Source organism: Gouania willdenowi, chromosome 24 (assembly GCF_900634775.1).
Source record: "Gouania willdenowi chromosome 24, fGouWil2.1, whole genome shotgun sequence".
In the NCBI taxonomy this organism is placed as follows: Eukaryota; Metazoa; Chordata; class Actinopteri; order Blenniiformes; family Gobiesocidae; genus Gouania; species Gouania willdenowi.
In genome coordinates this window covers 15,302,412-15,319,388 of record NC_041066.1, presented here as the reverse complement: position 1 = coordinate 15,319,388, position 16,977 = coordinate 15,302,412, and the positions used below count along the sequence as shown (strand labels likewise).

Sequence of the window (16,977 nt, the reverse complement as noted above, 5' to 3'; positions counted from 1 at the left end):
TTTTGCCCTGCCCATTGTGACCAAAGTTGCTCTCTGCTATTGATCCTTTTATTGGAACTTTTTCATGCTCGATATCAATTATAACTAGAAACCAAGTGAGATATTAATTTTTCAGTTTTTAATCTTTAATATTTGTCCTTAAATCCAAACTGAAACAGGGCTTGTTATATATTGTACAGTTTCCCAGTTAACAATGTTTCGGTCTTGATAGGAAAAATCCAAATTGTTCCTTGGACACCACCGATTTTATTGCAATATGTATTCAAAAAGAATTTCATTTATAATCAGAAAAACAGAATTCAATCACAGCACATCAAGAAAGACGACATTTCCCTCCCAACCACAAACATCTTTATTCAGGTCTCCTCTTTGCAGATGACAGTCGTCTGAACCGTGGGGAAAAGGCCTTGTGCGCTCTAAATGTTGTTTTCCTCAATATTACTGTCAACATATCCACCGGTGACTGATGATGGATTACATCTCAGCCCATACTCAGGGTTTTCCCTCAGCCTATGACATGCAGCACCAACCCTCCCCCCTTCCACTGACTGCTATCGCTAACCACTGCCAAGTGCCTATCGCACAGGACCTTTTCCATCCTTTCTCTTCACATTCACAGGGCAGCTGTTGCACAGGGAGTGCATGAGGAAGATGTGGCATGTGCCCTTGTTTAAAGGCTGTTTTGGTTATGTAAGAGTTGAGTGTTTTTTTTTATTTTTTTTTTAGTCACAGCAGATCGGTTTTCTGTCTTCATTTGTGTGTATAAAACCGCACTTACCGCAATTTGGTTTTGTGCCACTCAGGAAAAGTGCAGCGCACGCTGGATTTCACGACCACTCAGACCTACAATTCGGATGTGATGAGTTGGATGGAACCATCTTCTTACAGTTAGAGAAACGCCTGCGGGCTCAATAGTAGTCATGGTCAAGACTGATGGCTGTATGGATAAGGGGGGGAAAGAAAAGGTTGTCGAAGGCTGTTGAATGGTTATGCATTGGTTTATTAATCAACATTGGGATCTTTTAGCTCCAAATTAAACATATTGAAGGAAAAATACAGAAGATTACTAAAAAAATACACTAAATGAAAAAAATGCGAAAATATAAAAGTTCATGTTGAAGACTGATGGCTGTATAGACAAAGGGGAAAAAAAGAAAAGCTTGTTGAAGACATTTGAATGGTTTCGCTTTGGTTTATCGATAAACATTGGGATTTTTTTTAGCTCTACATCAAACATATTAAGGAAAAACACAGAAAATTACTCCGAAAATACACTAGATGACTACTAAAACGGAAAAGCTTGTCGAAGACTGTTAAATGGTCACTCTTTGTTTTATCGATCAACATTGGGATCTTTTTAGCTCTAAATTAAACACATTGAAGCTAATAATTGGTTTCAAGTTGTTAGGCAAAATCAAAACCATTAAAAGACAAGCATTTTTTGAAAACATTGTTTCCTTCAGAAATTATACAATAGATAATGGCTTTAAAAGTGTCTTCAAATTAGCAGTAAGCTTTAAATGGCAAAACACAGATTATGTAATTGCATTTCTTAGTTTGAAAGTCTTTGTAATTAAATTACAGTGTCAGGTGTGAAAAATATAAAACATTATGTTGCAGATTAGTTTCAATCAAGTAATCGGTGATCTGTAACAGATGACATTTTGAAAAGTAGGATCCCAGGCCTGGCTATTGACAACGCCTCTTCCTCTCGAGAAATATGCAAATTTCAGGCAATTAAGAAGCTCCATATCATTCTTTCTGTCATGCTCTTTGTCTTACGAGGCATGCTGTGAGAAAGTATGTTGCAGGCAAAAATGCTCACACTTGAGAAAACAATTTAAATGTACATGTCATGCTGGAATAAAGATAGTCCAGTGTTGTACCCGAGTCATTTTACTCTGAAGATGACTGGTTTAAAAAGTCACCAACTGACAAGAGAGAACCGTCAAACGCTCGTCTAGGTTATTAATTTTCCATTTGGAAAGCTGGAGGTGCACTTCATCATCCCGTTACTAATTTCCTGTGAAGCGTGACTGATTTTCTTTCAGAACATTGTTCTAGTTTTTCTGCAAGATTGATCTTCCTGTTCCTACTGCAGCTCGCTTCACAATCGTGTTCATTTTTCATTTCGGTCTGAGGTGCACTGACTTTGCACGGCTTATTGTTTAAAGTTTGCTTACAATCTCCTTAAATGTAACCTCCTTTTGCTCCCAGCTATATTAAGGCTGGGATACACTGTGTGATTTTTTTTCAATCGTTGTACTCAGCTCCAGCTCAAACTGTGCAACTCAGGTGCAGAGCCCGAATGTGCTCAGCTCACGATGCATGTTATGACACTATGTGGACCGACACTCTGACACGATCTGACTCCTCACACTGTATGTTCATACACAACACGTCGGGGTCTTGTTTTCGGAAATGCAACGTACAAATTAGAAGAAGAACTCTGAAGCGTCACCATTAAAACAGACGAAGAGGAAAAACCCCGAAGTGGAGAGACTAGGGATGTAACGATTCACTCAACTCCCGATACGATTCGATTCACAATACTGGGTTCACGATACGATTCTCTCACCTTTTTTTTTTTACAAAATGGGACTGTAGAAAAATGATGACTGAATATTCACTGGTAACCCAGTGGTCGGTTGGCATGCAGATATCTTGCAGTGAATAGAAAAACGTGACATTTACAGATATTCACGTAATATTACAGATATTTTTTGGTGTTTAAAGGGTAAGGAATCATTAATGAACATGTTTAAAAGTAGAAGGTGGCCAGAAAGAAAGCATTAGCAGATTCCGCCCGCCGCCAACATTTCTGGATTGCAATTTTCACAGTATCTATGTGAATCGTGATACCTATGAATCGATTTTTAACTGCCTTACGATTAATCGTTACATCCCTAGGAGAGACACTCGCAAATCTCAGCAAAAAGAAAACACGGTGATGAGATGTGGGCAGTACAGTCCGTCAATTTTACAGCGGTCCTACGGTGTTCGCGCATATGCAGTGTGAGCATTTACAGTAAGCCGGTCCGCGGGAACTGCTTCAACTGTGAGATACCCTCACCAAGAGCTGGATGTTTGATTTCCTTACGACTATACGATTGCTGATTGGGAGCTGGTCGTGAGGTGTTCATCGCTTCTCGTGACCCCATGTATACTACACGATGCACGACACACGATTTAGCTGAGACTCGCATGATTCTACAAAACAGACGAGTCAAAAGTCAGCTCAAAATGGGCCTGCCTTTAGAGGGTGTATTCTTTATGGTTTCTCTTACTTCCTGGGAGTGGTTTAAAAGTGAGAGGGTTTTTTTGTTACATCTGAAGATCTGATCTCAGTCTTAACCAAATCTCCAACATCCAGATATTTTTGGTCAGTTGAAAACTTTCCAGGTAAAATCAGACCTAGTTTGATCACACTGGTTTCTTATTTTTCTCACAGGCCTTTCATATTATTTCCCAAGGCACACTATGACTTCTCATTCATGTCAGAATAAACTTGACTGAGCCTTTCTTTCCCCACCTCAGACCCTCCAACTGTGGAGCCTGTCCAAACGGAAATGCGTCAGGGTCTGGGCAGGCCGGTGGTGATGACCTGCAGGGTCCTGCGGGCCCACCCCTCCAGGGTGCTGCGCTATGAATGGTTCCTATCCAACAAACTGCTTCACGCTGGAGCTTTTGATGCCCAAAGAGATGAAACGGAGTACACCATCCACAACCTCAATCGAGACGGCTGGGGCGAGTACACCTGTAATGTCATCAACGAGGCCGGGGCAGGAAAATGTACCTTCCACGTAACAGGTAAGACTTGGATCTTTTTCAAAGATTTTTTTAAATAAAGTCAAAGCCACACAAACCTATAATTATAGCACTATTTGCTCAGGGAGGACTTTCAACTTTTTGCTGCTCTTATTTCAGTTATTTATCTGTCTGTAAACAGTTTAACTCAAAAGTAATAGACAGATTTTGAAGACTAATGGTATTTAATATCTGAAATGGGATAAGGACTAAGTGATTAGATTTTGGGGATGATCTCAATAAATATCCAGAATCTCGATCAGTTTGAAAAATGAAAAAATCCCTATGTTCGGCTCTTTGAGCTGCTTCTATAACAACTTTGTGCATTATATCATCTAGTCATAAGTTGTGTTTAACTTAATATTTTTAGCATACAACAGCACAACCACGAGCTTGAAATTTCTTACGAAATTTGAAAATTCACTGATCAAGATAAATGCAAATATCGGGAAAGGGGATATTTGGTGCTTGTCTTACCGTATCTTCTTGTTGAGATTGTTGCCTTTGTTTTTAACACAAAGAACAAATGGGAGGTTTGGTAACCCAGCTTGAGTTCATACTGTATGTTATGATTTCCATATGTGATATGCATCAGATATAATGTTGTAATTTCAATTTATTGCACTCAAAAAGTGTTTAGGTGATCATAACTGATTACTTACTTTCTTAAATGAACTGTTTCAGTCATAAATATTCTTAAATATTTTAGCTTTTTCCCTCTGAGAGATGCTTTGCATTTTTCCTTTTTCTGCATTTTTACTACAAAACAGCAGCAAATGAAATGCAAATTTATGAATGTTTTTTTAGCAGTAATATCACGTTGACAGCCTGAACCTTTTGAATAAATTAATGGTTCATTATCTTGCCAAAAACAATATTTAGCAGGGTAGAATAGCAGGGTTTAGGATTGGGTCTTAATGCTTTGAAAATATAACCAGATTGCTTCTTTAGCCTGGATAGTAAATCTTGCTAATTATATGTATCTGGGGATAAAATAATTAGATCATCTTTTTTTTTGAAGCAAATAATGTTTCTTTCTGTGAATACGGTATAGTTCATGTGTAGCCTACAGCATCACTAAAGAATTTCTTGAATTTGTGCCTAGTCAAAGTTGCAAAAGACATCTATTGTTGATTCTTTTCTACTGGTAGTTTAAAATGAACCCTAAATTCCTTCAAAAGCTATTACTTTAGTGGGTTTTTTTCTTTTTTACCCAATTTACAGCCAACAGCAGGGAATGTGTTTTTGTAAGGTGTGATATTGAATCTATCTAATTAAGGACCAAAACTAAAATAGGTCATTCTTTGAAAATAATGGCTTTCCTTGCCTGCATTGCTCACCAGCAAAAACACCCAAATGTTTTGGATGATGACACAAAATGTATACACGTGTTACTGTTTTTAAACCATATTTAAGACAGTTTTAATGTACTTTTATTTTCTATATCTTAAAGAGCATGGTTAATGCTCATTTCAGGTTTTGCTGTCCCTTAGCAAAAAATGGTTTATTCAAGTGTACGACAAGAATACTTATTTTATACTAAAACTGAAGCTGTATACGTGAAGTGTGCTTTTTATATACTTTAGAAAAGTATAGTGAAGTATACTTAGCTTATGCTGAAAAGTATAAATAATAGTCCAAGACTAAATACATTAATACTTAGACCTACACTTGTACTTTAATACTAAAGCTTATACTTGTACATTAGTATACTTTTTACTTCTTTCTGCCGCTTTGAGGTATTACCTCTGTTATAAACTTACATGTTCAAGATCATTTAGTGCTGGAGTTTAAAAGTTTACAGTAAATTGTTTGTGTGCTCAACTGCATTAACTTTATATACCTTAAAAACATACTCAAAAACAGAGAAACATACTTTTATAAACATAATATGTTCCAATTTAGTCCGGAGAAGTATTAAATTAGTATACTTTCTAGTATGCTATAAGTACATGGTCCACAGTATACTTGCTATACTTATACTCAAGCATACTTAATAAAATTAACTTAAAGTATACTACTTTTTGCCTAGGGGTTCTACTCGGTGACACCAGTAATTAAAAAACTAAAATACATTCAGCTGTATTTTGTGTTGTAGATGATAAAATATAATACAAATAAACCTGAAATTGCTGTTGAAAAAGCCAACATAGTGAGTAGATGCCCATCTCGTCTGCTCTTTGGTGTTGGAGGCCAACATGTCTGTTTTCACCTGCTTGTTATGACAGGACTCAATTAGTCTGACCTCATAGAGTGACCGCAGGATCTTTGGCAAACGTTTCAATCTCCCAGACCTCCCATTAGAGACAGTCGCTGCAGGCTTGTAAAAGGAGTATTTGTCACTTTGATCTTTGGCACTTTCCTCTTGATACTCTTGGTTTCTCTATATCACTGGCTACTTAATTGCACCTTCTCTGCACCTGATATTCCCCGGACTTCGATTATTTTTTCCACCCTTCCCTCATTCTTCATGTTTGTCACTTTTCAGCCCCCCATGCTTTGTGTCTTCCTGCCCACCCTTCCTTTCTTGACAGTAGAGACAAAGGTGGGTAAGGCCCCTTGTGTATGTCATAAATCAGGCAATTCTGGTGAAACTGGTTTAGGAGAACGACACAACCCAAACAGTTTCCTCCAGCTATTTGTTTTTCCGCTATGTGCTTTGCTCTTGCTTCCCCTCTTTCTCTACTTTCACTTCCTCTCGTTCCTTATTTTGTCTTTCATCCTCAATCACCCCCTCCTTCCCACACCTGCCTCTATCGCTCCATTACTCCCACCCAATGCTCCAGATTCCCACCATCTGGGCTCAATGGCTGCCAAAGGTATGGAAGCTCTTTTAGTAACCCCCCGCGTGCAGGGGCATGATGCAGAAAATCCACTTTGGATCCTCTCATCATCTACAAAAACAGCCGTACCTTGCTCTACAAACTCCTGCTCCTGCTTTTTCTCTGCAGTTAAAAAAAAAAGGCATTAGAGAATGTGTATGATGTCCAATAAAGCTCATGAAATGTGGGTTGTTCTTTTCGTTGCAGAGTCTCAACGGTGTATGCGTTTACACGTTCACTCACACTTTTACATCACATACATGACGCCATGCCGACAGACACATGTAAATACACCAAGGTTGGGCAACAAGCCATTCAACAGGCCCACATGCTGATGTCTGAAAAACGATCTCATGCCAAAGCAGTGTGTGCGTGTGTATGCTCGTGTGTGTGTGCGCGAACATAAGGCGAGCCATTGGGACATCTGTGAAAACAGTGAGCTGTCTGCGATGGCCAAGTTGGCCATTAAATAGTTTGAGGGGGGAATTCTTCAGAGGGATGTAATGTGTACTACTGAGCTTTGGCTCAGCCTTCACTGAACTGAACTCGACCTGTTTTTCCACATGGATTGAATAAGGATCCTCAAAATAAGTTGAAGTTTAAATTATTAAAATAAAAAAAAAAATAAAAAAATTGCTATATGTCAAAGAATTCAGATTTTTTAGATGTGTGTGTCGTCGTGAGGTGCTTAATTAAATTTGAGTTGCATACAACAGATGTCGACAAATTCTTCTTTCCTGGATATAATGTACACTTCACATGCACGTTCTTACCTTTGACCACAATTAATTTAAAGTAGTGTTTGTATCGCCACCTTAAAAATGACAATTTTTCATCGGACTGCTCCACGCTCGCCATCTCTGCTGCTTCATCAAATTTGCAGTGGTTGTGTGTGGCGCGTGTGCTGGCACATGTGTGAAAAAACTGGCTCTGATTGGCTACCATGAGACATGACGCCGTCTTAGCCAATCATAATCGCTCATCATGTTTTTAACCCACCTCCTCACTACAGCTGCGCATGAAGCCAGGGGTGCTTTCAGATAACAGTTTATTCAATCAATGCATGTAACGCACCGCATTTAACGTTCAGTTACGTTAATGGCGTTGTAACGGCGTAAAAAGTAAATAGTGAGATTACTCGGTGACTGAAAAAGAAAAGGCGTTACCTAACGCCGTTATTTTAAACGCCGTTACTCCAAACACTGGTGCTAAAGAGCTTTGCTTAGACCAAACTCCTAACTATCCTTGAGAAGGTTAAAAAAAATCCCTTCATCAGTGCGGAGGAGGAGCAACCGCAGACATTTAAGATCTATGCTCTGCAGGAGAGATTGAGGAGGTCGTACATCCTCTCTGTCATCTGTTTGTTTCCCTACTCCACTCTGTGCATGCAAAGAATGAGAGAAAATATTAGATAAATGGACTATTTTGACTGAAGAAATGTGAGAAATGCTTTTTAATTTTAACCAACATTTTACATTAAAAAAAAATAAAAATTTTTCAATAAACAAACAAAATGCATCAAAAACAGATTCAAACAAATGTTAAGAACAAGTGCCCCCCCAAAACACTTGAATATTTTTTCTAATAGTGTGTTCACAAGTTGCATAATAAATACACTGAATGCTGAATCCTGTCACATGTATATTACAACATACACTACTTGTAACCAAATAATCCATCAAGGAACAAGATGATAACAGCAATAAATGACAAAACTGATATTGACAGTCTGTGCAGCGGCTGCTCAATATTTGTTCCAAATGTATCGATTTTATGGCTGTTTTTTTAGGTGACTGATTAAAATAACAAAGAAATTTTCCTTCACAGGGAATCTTTGGGATTACTTGTTCTGTCTTCCTGGAAAACTCCGCAGCGGCAAATCTGACATATTTTTGTTGAGCTTATGATTTGTCGGTTTGTTGTCCGCGGCAAGTAATGACTTCACAGCTGACATATGACTTCTTATACTAACAACTTGAAGAACTTTTTTTGTTTCACGCGGTAATTTGGCTGCCTTTCTATGAGACTTTTGGTTAGCTTAGCACGTAGCAGCACTGGCTAAGCAATGTGACATTGTAAAGAGGTGGGCTTATATTATCAGGTAATTTTATTGGGTCAATCTGTATTGTCAAGTCAATAAATAAAACATGCAATTGTCCATTTTTCAAATAATCGGGCTAATGGTTAATAAAATATCTTTACATCTGATGATGGAGCAACTGTTTGACTGCAGCCCGTCACTTAATTACCTTTATACTGTGTATATATATATATATATATTACTTTAGTGCAGCTTACTTTTTTGGAGCCTTTGAGGATAAATAAAGTAGTTTCCCACCCTCCTAAGATGAAGTACTGTATGTTAGACTGAAGAGATTTCCTTCACAGTGACTCATTTCGCTTCTGTTCCTCCTTTTATTGTTGTAAATTAGAAGCAAAGAACCAGTCGTATCCCAAGGACAATGCTCAGATCTGTATTAGCTGCATAACCAAGATAATGAGAAAAATTCTGATTCTGCATACAGTGATGTGGTTTTATGATTTCAATGTCGTTGTTGCTAATGATGCTGAAAGTATATAGACCAGTTTCATCCAAAGTTAGCCGCATTGAAATATTTATATTTTTAGGCTGAGGGAAGATATATTCCATTTAATGTGAATCTTTCACGCGCACATTTTCTGCCCTTGCCATTTCCATTTATTTTATGTTATTTTGGCTATCATCTACTTTCAGTTATGAATCCGTTGTTTTGTTTTGCTCCCCCTTTAAATGTTACTATACTTTTTATTAGACCTTATGAGTTTGTTTTATTTAGAATGGGCAATATAATGTTGTTTTATGTTTTACGTTATCGCTTTTTTTTATCAAATGAAAAAATAAGCCCTGCTCACTCCTCTGACTCTGGGGCTTATATTTCATATTTCTCTTCCACCAAAGCTGTTTTGCCTCAGATTTGGTAGTTTTAAAGCAAGTCAGCTTTGGGCTGTTGTTGTCTATAACTGACTCACCTGGGTTGAACTTCTCATTTATGAACTCATGCGATTAAGAATGTGCAGCAGACACAGGCTGACTCCATGGATCCTGTCGGTCAATATCCCTAACATGAGGTCCGAGTAAAAGGTCACATCTGAATTCTGTTTGTAATCCGATCAAATGTCTGGATGCATTGAAAGACTGACATGGTTGATTCTGATGATTAATATCAGAAGAATATCTCAGCATTCCTCAGTGGAGCGGCTTTAGATAAAAAAAAAACATAAATCCATAAGCAAAAGCAAATAGCCATGAGATTTTATTCAGTTTTCACTTATTAATAGCGGAGGCAGGAAATTGTAAAAGAATTAGCTAAAATGCATTGGTAGGAATGACTCATTATGAGTTCATTGCTGTTTCCCCTGAGGCTGAAAGCCACATCGAGATTTTGTTCACAATCATGAAGGAACTCCAGCAGGCAATTACCACAGAGTCCTCTAATGCCTTTTCCCCAGTCGATCGGCTGTTTATGCTTTGCTGTTCTGGGTTTGTCTTTGCCAGCTGCGCATCCATATGTAGGAGCCATCGCTGCTATGAAAGCCCACATCACACATCAGCCCGGGCACCTTATAGACAACTCTGAACATATGGCAGAACAATGTGTTTTTCAAAAGACAAAAACATGTTCATGAACCCCCTAAAGAAGGAAAAGGAAGTCTGCAAACAAGGTCAACCACTGCCTAAAGAGTTTCACTGAGCTAGTATGAATCACTGCATTGGTTATGCTGTTATAAACAGGATTTTGTGAAAATCAATTAGACCTTCTGTATTTTGTGTTTGATGTCTCCCACCCAGGGTTATCTGATTCAAGTAGGGAAAGTGGATTAGGTAATGTGTTTCATCACACTTAACTCATAATAATTAAGAGCGAGGATTATTTTTGCCTTGTTACAACATTCATGCGGTACTAATAACTGAATATTTCTACGAACTAATGTGTATTTATGACATACGTGTGATCTAAATAAAAATGGCAAACATTTGACTTTGGATTTAGGTCCCATGATAGACGTAACTTTACTGTGTGCAGTTTGCATGTTCTCTACATTCTTTTTTGGGTTTCTTACCACAGTTCAAAAACATGAAGGTTGATCAGAACCTATCCGCTCTCCACCTGCAGGATTGAATAGGATATTTTGTTCAGAGTGACAAATAAAGCTAAGGCTTGAATTCAAATATCAATCACCATATCCGTTATCTTTGTTGTGGCAGTTGGAATGAATGAGACGGAGTCAAGCTTTAGGGTTGCTGGTCAGATGCGGACACAGGGTTTATTATGTCAAAGGGTTTGGGGGAACAAACCAGTCTGAGATCCAGAGGTTAACCAGCTTTTAGTGGGTATGCCTCAGTTAATCTGCCGCTGTGTAGTTGCTCTCAGGGTTATGTATGTTGCTGATAGCGGTAGTCATATCATAGCAGAGCCTCCTCAAGCAGAGCCCTTGGTGAATGCTGTTAGTGTATAATGGTGTCTGGCCTGCTAAGTCTGACCAAAACTGACCAGGAAAGAGTTCTGTAATTACATATCAATCTTAGTCCCTCCAAAGTCAGAAATCCACGGAACTCCACAAAACATGAACTTCTTCTCTGCAATATACATAACTATGCAGTAACATTTGTTTGCAAATTGTTTGTAAGAACTTGTCTTGAAAGCCCTTAAATTTTTTGCAAATAATCCCTAGAATGTTATATTGTTATTATTGAGAATATTAGTCCCAAATAAAGGAAATTATGTCCACGTAAGATCAATTCGGATCACATGTAGCCCCAGAACTAAAATAGGTTTGACATCCCTGAATTAGCCTATTTGTCTCTGTGAAAGGGGGCATAGTGTAGGGTAAACACTGGTTTTGTGACCAATGTGAGCAGGAATAGGCACCAGCAGACGTCTGCAATCATGTGCAGGATAAAGCAGGTATTGATTCTAGATAAAGTAAAATCAATATTCATTCAGACTCATCTAACAAACTAACAAATAATAAAAGCTTTATGAAGTTGCACTGAAATGCTAAAGATGTGTTAGTGAAACTGCAGTGAAGCTGCTAAAATTAAAACACTTTATAAAACAGGAATCTGAGTCATTTTGATTAAACTTTCCAACTTTTTTTTTGAACTGCAAATTACAACCTTGTCCTTTCCTTATCAGCTCTACTGTGCTGTATATGTATAGACTGACTGAACTAATGGGACACTAACTGCAGGCAGGCTTTATGTAACACTTGCCATACAGTGTACTGTAAACACAGCTGTCTCCATACAGGAGCGCCGTGCCAAGTGGGAAGAAGACACTAATTATCGGGTTTTCTCTTAGGTTTTAAACTATGTTTCTGGAAGCATGTCAGCATGACATTGAAGCAGTTTGGTTGATAGTATCATTAATTAAAATGAACCCTTTTAACCTGACGAAATCATTTCCTCTGTCTCTGAGGATGAAAAAGAACATTTCCTCCTGATCAGTAGATTGTATTTGTATATGGTTTTATTCATGTGTGGACAAAATAATCTAAAGTCCACAGCCCAAAGCTACATTAGCAAGATACATTGTCTAAAAAGCAGAATAAAGGGCGTTTGTGCCGTGTTGGGTTTTGATTTTCTTATAACTCATTGAGTGCCATTCACGTCTATAGACATGAATTGTGTTTTTTGGCTGGGGTTGCAAGGAGACAGTGTGACAAAGCTCTCCGGTGAATATCTAACTTGTACCATGATGCAGTGACCAACTGGTGACATGTAGGTGGCAGCAGCCCACCGTTGGATGAGAGATCACCCATGTTGGGCAGAGCTCAGAGGGAGAGGATGAGAGTTTACGAGAGAAAATGGCGCTACGAGAGTTGATGCTGAAGCTCCCAGCAGCTCACACTCGTCCAGGGTATGTGTGGAACTAAGTGGTCTATTGAGAGTGTCGCGATGGTGAGAGAAAACAATCAAAAAACGTTGCAAGCGGTGACACTTGGAATGTCCGGGAGAAGGAGGAAGTTGCGTGTGGGGAAAATGACAAGGGGAGAGACTTGGAGGACAGCCAAAATACAGTAAGAAATCCATAGAACTGACATAGATAGCAAAATAATAACTTGTCATCAAAAGCCCAGTCTCAGTGTTGTTTTTGTAGTTTTATATAAGGAAACCAATGTTGAGGTGTAGGGATGTAACGATTAATCATAAGGCAGTTAAAAATCGATTCCTAGGTAACGCGATTGGCATCGATACTTTGAAAATTGAATCGCGGTACTCTTTTAAACAGCAGAGGGCGCTATATATTTATCCCTTCTCTTGACCAGCAGTGTACACAGCGGGCGGAATCTGCTACTACTTTGTTTCCGGCCGCCATCTACTCTTAAACATATTAATAAATGATTCCTTACCCCGTTAGCACGGAAGAATATCTGTAATATTACGTGAATATCTGTAAAAGTCACGTTTTTCTATTAGCTCTGTCTACTAGCATAGCATCTCTTCTTCACTGCAAGAATGTATTTATGCCAACCGACCACTGGGTTACTAGCGCCCTCTGCTGGTCCAAACAAATATGTGACGTAAATCAGTGCAATGATTCCAAAGTCCAATTGTTAAGGCACAAAATACATTTTCAGTTGCACTATTATGCAGTTTTGCATTGTTTACTATAGAACCAGAACTTAAATGAATAGGTTTCTTCTTCATTTGTATTATTCCTTTATTTATTTCATTCAAGATTTATTTTTAATTAAATTGCATTGTTTTGAATAGTTTATCAAGGGATTCTTTTGACAATGAAAAATAAAAGGAAAATAATACAGTAATTTTTAGTTGTTTTTTTTTCATCATTTGACTCCTGTCCCATTTTGTAGAATAAATCGTGAGAGAATCATATCGTGAACCCAGTATTGTGAATCGAATCGTATTGGGAGTTGAGTGAATCGTTACATCCCTATTGAGGTGTCACTAAAGCAAAAAAAAAAAAAATGCTTCAAAATAATAAATAAAAATTGCAAAATAAATAAAATTGCAAATGTGTCATGTCACTTCGAATGGATCACAGTAGTTGGGACTATTTGGGTTTAATTTGAATAACAAAAAATAAAAAATAAAATATTTCAGTGCTTTTGCTGAATCTCTGGAGGAAATATGCATGACTCTTTAAACCTGTGAACTCAGACCTTCAGTTCATAACCATCCTCACCCCTCTGCTCAGTGTCCTACTTTGGATTAAAGTTGAGGAAGCCAAGCCATCTGTTCATACCAGGAAGCCAACAGTAATGGGCTGAGGAGACCTTCAAAGCTGCTTCATATAACGACACTTTTGTAATACTGTAGTGCCATTAATGAATCTGATATGTAAATCCAGTGCACTAAGATTTCTAAACTTCCCTATAAACCTTTACACAACCCCGTTAAAGCCCAGCGCTGCTTTTGTTTGGGTAAACAATGGCAGCTTAACTTTTCTTTCCTCCACTGCTATTAAAAGTCATGTCTTGACTAATGTCATCCTTCAAAAACATGGACAAATTGCAAAAGTGACAAACAGCAATGTGTCACTAAAGTGATTTACTATTCTCTGCCTATAAGGTCATCCTGTAAGCTCATTTGGAAATCTTCATTAAAATGCAGGGCTTGTCCTGACCCTCTTCTGCTGTCAGATAGAAGCTTGGAATGGAAAGCTGGAAACTTGAGATATCCATGCCACAACATTATTTAGAAAATAAAGCCACTCTGAGTTCAACAAGGGCAGCCTGGGGATTAGTGGTTGGCACTTCTTCCTCACAGCTCGAAGGTCACGGTCTCGGGTTTAATTCCTCTGGTGGACACTTGTGATGTTTCTGTGGAGTTTGCATGTTCTCATTTTCTTTGGGTACTGCAGGTGTGAGCCATTACAGTCTCTAAATTTCTCAAATGTGCGATGTATTATCAAATATTAGAGATTCAAAATATTGTTTTTTTTTTTATGCTGACATTTTACAACTCATTTTACAACTCATTTAGTCCATAACCAATACCGATATTTTCCCCTCACACCTGAAATAAGAAAAATACTTGCACTTGCGTCATTAATACATGTCATATTTATTCATGACAATTGTTTTTAAACAAAAACAATGACGATACTTGCAGCCTATCATACTTAAAACCGTTACTACCTCCTTACCTACATATATTTTATGATTGAGTGGTGAAAATGACATTTTTACAAGATCCCAACATTCTGTGTTGTAGATGACGGAGAAAAAAGAACATTTTGAAATTTGTGAATTCAGTGAATAACTTTGAGGTTGTTGATCTCCGTTGATTTTACTTGTCCTTAAGTATGTTTTAAAAGAAGTAAAGTAATTCATAACATTTCTAGACCCAACCATTACTGAGTAATACTAAAAAAAGAATTGTACATTTTATACAGATGCCTTTGTGGAAAATAATTGAAGTTCCAATTGTGCAAGATACTTTGAATACTATTTTTTTTTCATGTGACTTTCTTGTACTTGTACCTGAGTACAGTTTCAATCAACAGTACTTCTACCTGAGTAGGATATAGCAATTCTCTTTACACCTCTGCAATAAATTATGTCTATGGGTTGATCAATGAAGCAAAGCCTGTTATTTTATTGGCTAATTATATCGGCGGAATGACTAATGTCCGGTACATCATTTTAAAGCCAATATTCGCCAACACGGATAACATGCCGCTAATACTGTGTATCACTAATAAATATATATGAATATATATGGTTTCAGCCTTTTTAGGGTGTATCCTACCTTACATGAGATATCAAAAACATCAGAGCCTGAATGGTTACAAAAGACAAATATATGATACAAACACAGTCAGGCATTAATGGGGGTTTAAAAAACGCAACTAAATGTTGTTTAGATGCTGGTGAAGGTTGAGGTCGTGTTTGCGTGCACAGTAAACAGATGAAGCCTATACTGGCCTTGCCTGTGTACTGAGAGTATCCCATAAATAGATGCATTTACGTGATGCACTGCAGGATGCATCACTTTGATTCATGAGTCATAAATGTTGTCTTCTGTCGCATAACATGTGATGAAACTTTAATGTTCTTCGTGTAAAATTTGGGTCACTGCAACAACATGAGGATTATTGATATAGAGCAGCTACATATAGAGCACGCATGAAGATAACAGCCACTGCACGCCTCAGTCATGCTAATTCTGCACTCGTTGGTTTGAAGGAGGTTGCACTTTGAAACAAAATGAAATATTTACCAGTTTACATTCATACATTAGTAGATTTACCCTAAGTGTAAGAGGAGGCTCCGTATTCTGTTAAATAGACCCAAGCAGCAGGGAAAACAGTTTGTTTCTACTTGAATACATCGCTTGAATCTTCTATTTGCTCTCTTCATACAATCATGTTCAAACATTTTACAGTTAAACAATTTAACGTAAATAGCTTTTAGTTCATCTTTCATAAGCAGAGCGTCAAATATCCACTATGTAAGGGTTAGTTTCAATTTAACCCCCGTCTTTGTCCATGAGTGCATGAGACATGTTGTGACTTTAGGCTCATTTGCGACACAGTAGTCACGCCATCAAGCTGATCACATGCACAGTCGAAAGATTATAGCACTGTATTAAAGCAGAAATTGAGACATGCTTTATAGCAGGTGAGAAAGGATCTTAGATTTGATATGAAGTATAAACAAAGCCAGGGGTGGACTGGCCATCTGGCATACCGGGCATCATCCCGGTGGGCCGTCGTCCCAAAGTGGGCCAGTCCAGTCCGCTGTTTTGTTTTCTGATGAGTGAGTGGAGGCAGACGTGGTAACAGGTGGCCAAAAATGGTCCAAAAGTGTCAAGAATGTGGCAAGAAAAGAGTGAAAATTGACTAAAATGAGCCAAAATGCAGTAAAGAGTGTGGAAAAACTTAAACTGATTACTCACTCAACTTCTGTAATTTCCATTGCAAATAAGCTTTTTTAAACCCAACAATTGCTTGTAAACGATTTAATTTAATTCCTACTAATAATGAGGAATGGTCTGATAAGGATTTTAGGTCTTAATAATCACAGTTTACAAGGGATTTTTGTAAGATAAGGCAATATTTTTTGTTGCTATATGGAAACAACTTATTTAATGCATTAGAAGTGGAGATGGGTGATATTTGCCATAAATGTAATATCGGTTGGCAGTTTTTCCATTACTGCAATTAAAATAGTTTTCTTGTTATACACAGATGTTTTATGTTGTTGAATACATTTATTGGAGCATCATAAATAGGCTTAATATGCTAATTTTCTTGCAATATATATATATATATATATATATATATATATATATATATATATATATATATATATAAAGTGAGGGAGAGAGGTTCTATGT

The 16,977-nt window shown here is 37.7% G+C and overlaps 1 protein-coding gene across 4 annotated transcripts in view; it reads left to right on the top strand.

Annotated features, from left to right (window-relative positions):
* The window catches only part of LOC114457501 (MAM domain-containing glycosylphosphatidylinositol anchor protein 2), a 257,718-nt gene that overhangs the window by 193,492 nt on the left and 47,249 nt on the right, over nucleotides 1-16,977 (top strand). For all 4 annotated transcript variants that reach the window (XM_028439400.1, XM_028439396.1, XM_028439399.1 and 1 more), the window contains exon 10: nucleotides 3,538-3,810. In XM_028439400.1, coding sequence (XP_028295201.1) covers nucleotides 3,538-3,810 — 273 coding nt within the window. The remainder of the gene's footprint in view (nucleotides 1-3,537; nucleotides 3,811-16,977) is intronic.